Source organism: Mandrillus leucophaeus, unplaced genomic scaffold, assembly GCF_000951045.1.
Source record: "Mandrillus leucophaeus isolate KB7577 unplaced genomic scaffold, Mleu.le_1.0 Scaffold401, whole genome shotgun sequence".
NCBI lineage: Eukaryota > Metazoa > Chordata > Mammalia > Primates > Cercopithecidae > Mandrillus > Mandrillus leucophaeus.
Window position 1 is genome coordinate 1,609,285 of NW_012104266.1, and position 2,273 is coordinate 1,611,557.

The 2,273-nt window shown below is 46.8% G+C and overlaps 1 protein-coding gene across 1 annotated transcript in view; it reads left to right on the forward strand.

The window, feature by feature from the left end:
- TAF1 (TAF1 RNA polymerase II, TATA box binding protein (TBP)-associated factor, 250kDa) overlaps window positions 1-2,273 on the forward strand; it is a 125,815-nt gene that overhangs the window by 41,408 nt on the left and 82,134 nt on the right. The window contains exon 24 of the mRNA XM_011992078.1: window positions 1,176-1,389. Within this exon, the coding sequence (XP_011847468.1) occupies window positions 1,176-1,389 (214 nt within the window). The remainder of the gene's footprint in view (window positions 1-1,175; window positions 1,390-2,273) is intronic.

Here is a 2,273-nt window from a genome sequence, read left to right on the forward strand (position 1 = left end):
GGGAGGCAGAGGTTGCAGTGAGCTGAGAGTGCGCCATTGAACTCTACCCTGGGCGACAGAGTAAAACTCTTGCCTCAAAAAAAAAACAAAAAAATCCTACATTTGAACAGGATCCCCAGGTGATTCCTATTCATATTAATGTTTGAGAAGCATATGTTAGGCTTTAAGACTCGGAACTTGTTTTTGTAGTGCCATTTTTCCCCCTGAGTTGCGTGCTTGGGTACTTTTTTTTTTGGAAACAGGGTCTCATTCTGTTGCCCAGGCTGGAGGGCAGTGGTGCAACCATGGCTTGTTTACTGCAGCCTCAACCTCCTGGGCTCAAGAACCTCAGCCTCCTGAGTAGCTGGGACCACAGGTGTGTACCACCATACCTGGCTAGTTAAAGGCATTTGTAAAGACAGTGTCTTCCTTTGTTGACCAGGCTGGTCTCAAACTCCTGGGCTCAAGCGATCCTCCCACCTTAGCCTCCCCAAATGCTGGGATTATAGGCATGAGCCACTGTACTCAGCCTTGCGTGCTTTTATTTGTAATGTGATCATCATCCACTGCCTACCTGGCCTTTTCTCTTGCACTGTTGTTCAGAGGAATCTGCTTCTCTATCTCCTATAGCAAACATGTAGTTCTTTGAGGTTCTTTCAGAACTTTTTGTATTTATAAAAGTTGGGAAATTGGCCGGGCGTGTGGCTTAGGCCTGTAATCCCAGCATGTTGGGAGGCCAAGGCTGGCCTATCTCTTGAGCCCAGGAGTTAGAGGCCAGCCTGGGCAACATGACAAGACCCCGTCTCTATAAAAATTTAGCTGGGTGTGGTGGTACACACCTGTAGTCCCAGCTATTCAGGAGGCTGAGCTGGAAGGATGGATTGAGCCTGGGAGGTGGAGGTTGCAGTGAGCCGAGATTGCACCACTACTCTAGGCTGGGCAACAGAGCGAGAGAGATCCTGTCTCAAAAAAAAAAAAAAAAAAAAAAAAAAAGTGGGGAAATTGGCAGTGCCTAAAATGAGGTCAGGAAAGGACAAATCAGCATATTCTTGGGGATGATGATGACTTTGATGCTTTTTGTAGAACCATAGTTTTTTTGTGGCATGTTGAGTTTTGATATCTCCACTCAACCCCAAGAAAATGATCATTTGGGAGATAAGGGGAACGTTTGGAAATCTTTTCTACTTACCTTGCAGCAGCAGGCTCAGCAGCATCAGGAAACAATCACAGAGATGATGACACAGCTTCCGTGACTAGCCTTAACTCTTCTGCCACTGGACGCTGTCTCAAGATTTATCGCACGTTTCGAGATGAAGAAGGGAAAGAGTATGTTCGCTGTGAGACAGTCCGAAAACCAGCTGTCATTGATGCCTATGTGCGCATACGGACTACAAAAGATGAGGAATTCATGTGAGTTTGATTTACCACTTCCTTTTTTTTCTTTGAGGACAGAGTCTTGCTCTGTGGCCCAGGCTGGAGTGCAGCGGCGTGATCTCGGCTCATTGCAACTTCCATCTTTCAGGTTCAAGTGATTCTCGTGCCTCAACTTCCAGAGTAGCTGGGATTGCAGACGTGCACCACCATGCCCAGCTAATTTTTGTATTTTTAGTAGAGATGGGGTTTTGCCATGTTGGCCAGGCTGGTGTTGAACTCCTGGGCTCTAGCAATTTGCCTGCCTCAGCCTCCTAAAGTGCTGGGATTACAGGCATGAGCCACGGCGCCTGGCCTAATTCACCACTTTTGAGTGTGATAGGGAGAATAATAATGGTGGGGAATGGTGATTGGGGTGGGTGCTTGAGTTTTAGTGACAGGGTTCTTCACAGTTATTTCTAGAACTCTGCTGTAATTGAGAACTATCTTGCCTTTAGATTGGGTTTGAATAGAGCCAAATTACAGGGAAAATTCTATTCAGTATTTGCCACAAGATGAAGGCATGTCTTGTTCCATTTCAGTCCTTTGCATTTTGATTGGTTGGTTTGCAAAAATCTTAAGAGATTACTGGCCAGGCGCTCATGCCTGTAATCCCAGCACTTGGGGAGGCCAAGGTGGGCGGATCACGAGGTCAGGAGTTCAAGACCAGCCTGACCAACATGGTGAAATCCCGTCTCTACTAAAAGTACAAAAATTAGCTGGATGTGGTGGCACGCACCTGTAATCCCAGCTACTCGGGAGGCTGAGGCAGGAGAATCACTTGAACCCGGGAGGCAGAGGTTGCAGTGAGCTGAGAGTGCGCCATTGAACTCTACCCTGGGCGACAGAGTAAAACTCTTGCCTCAAAAAAAAAACAAAAAAAT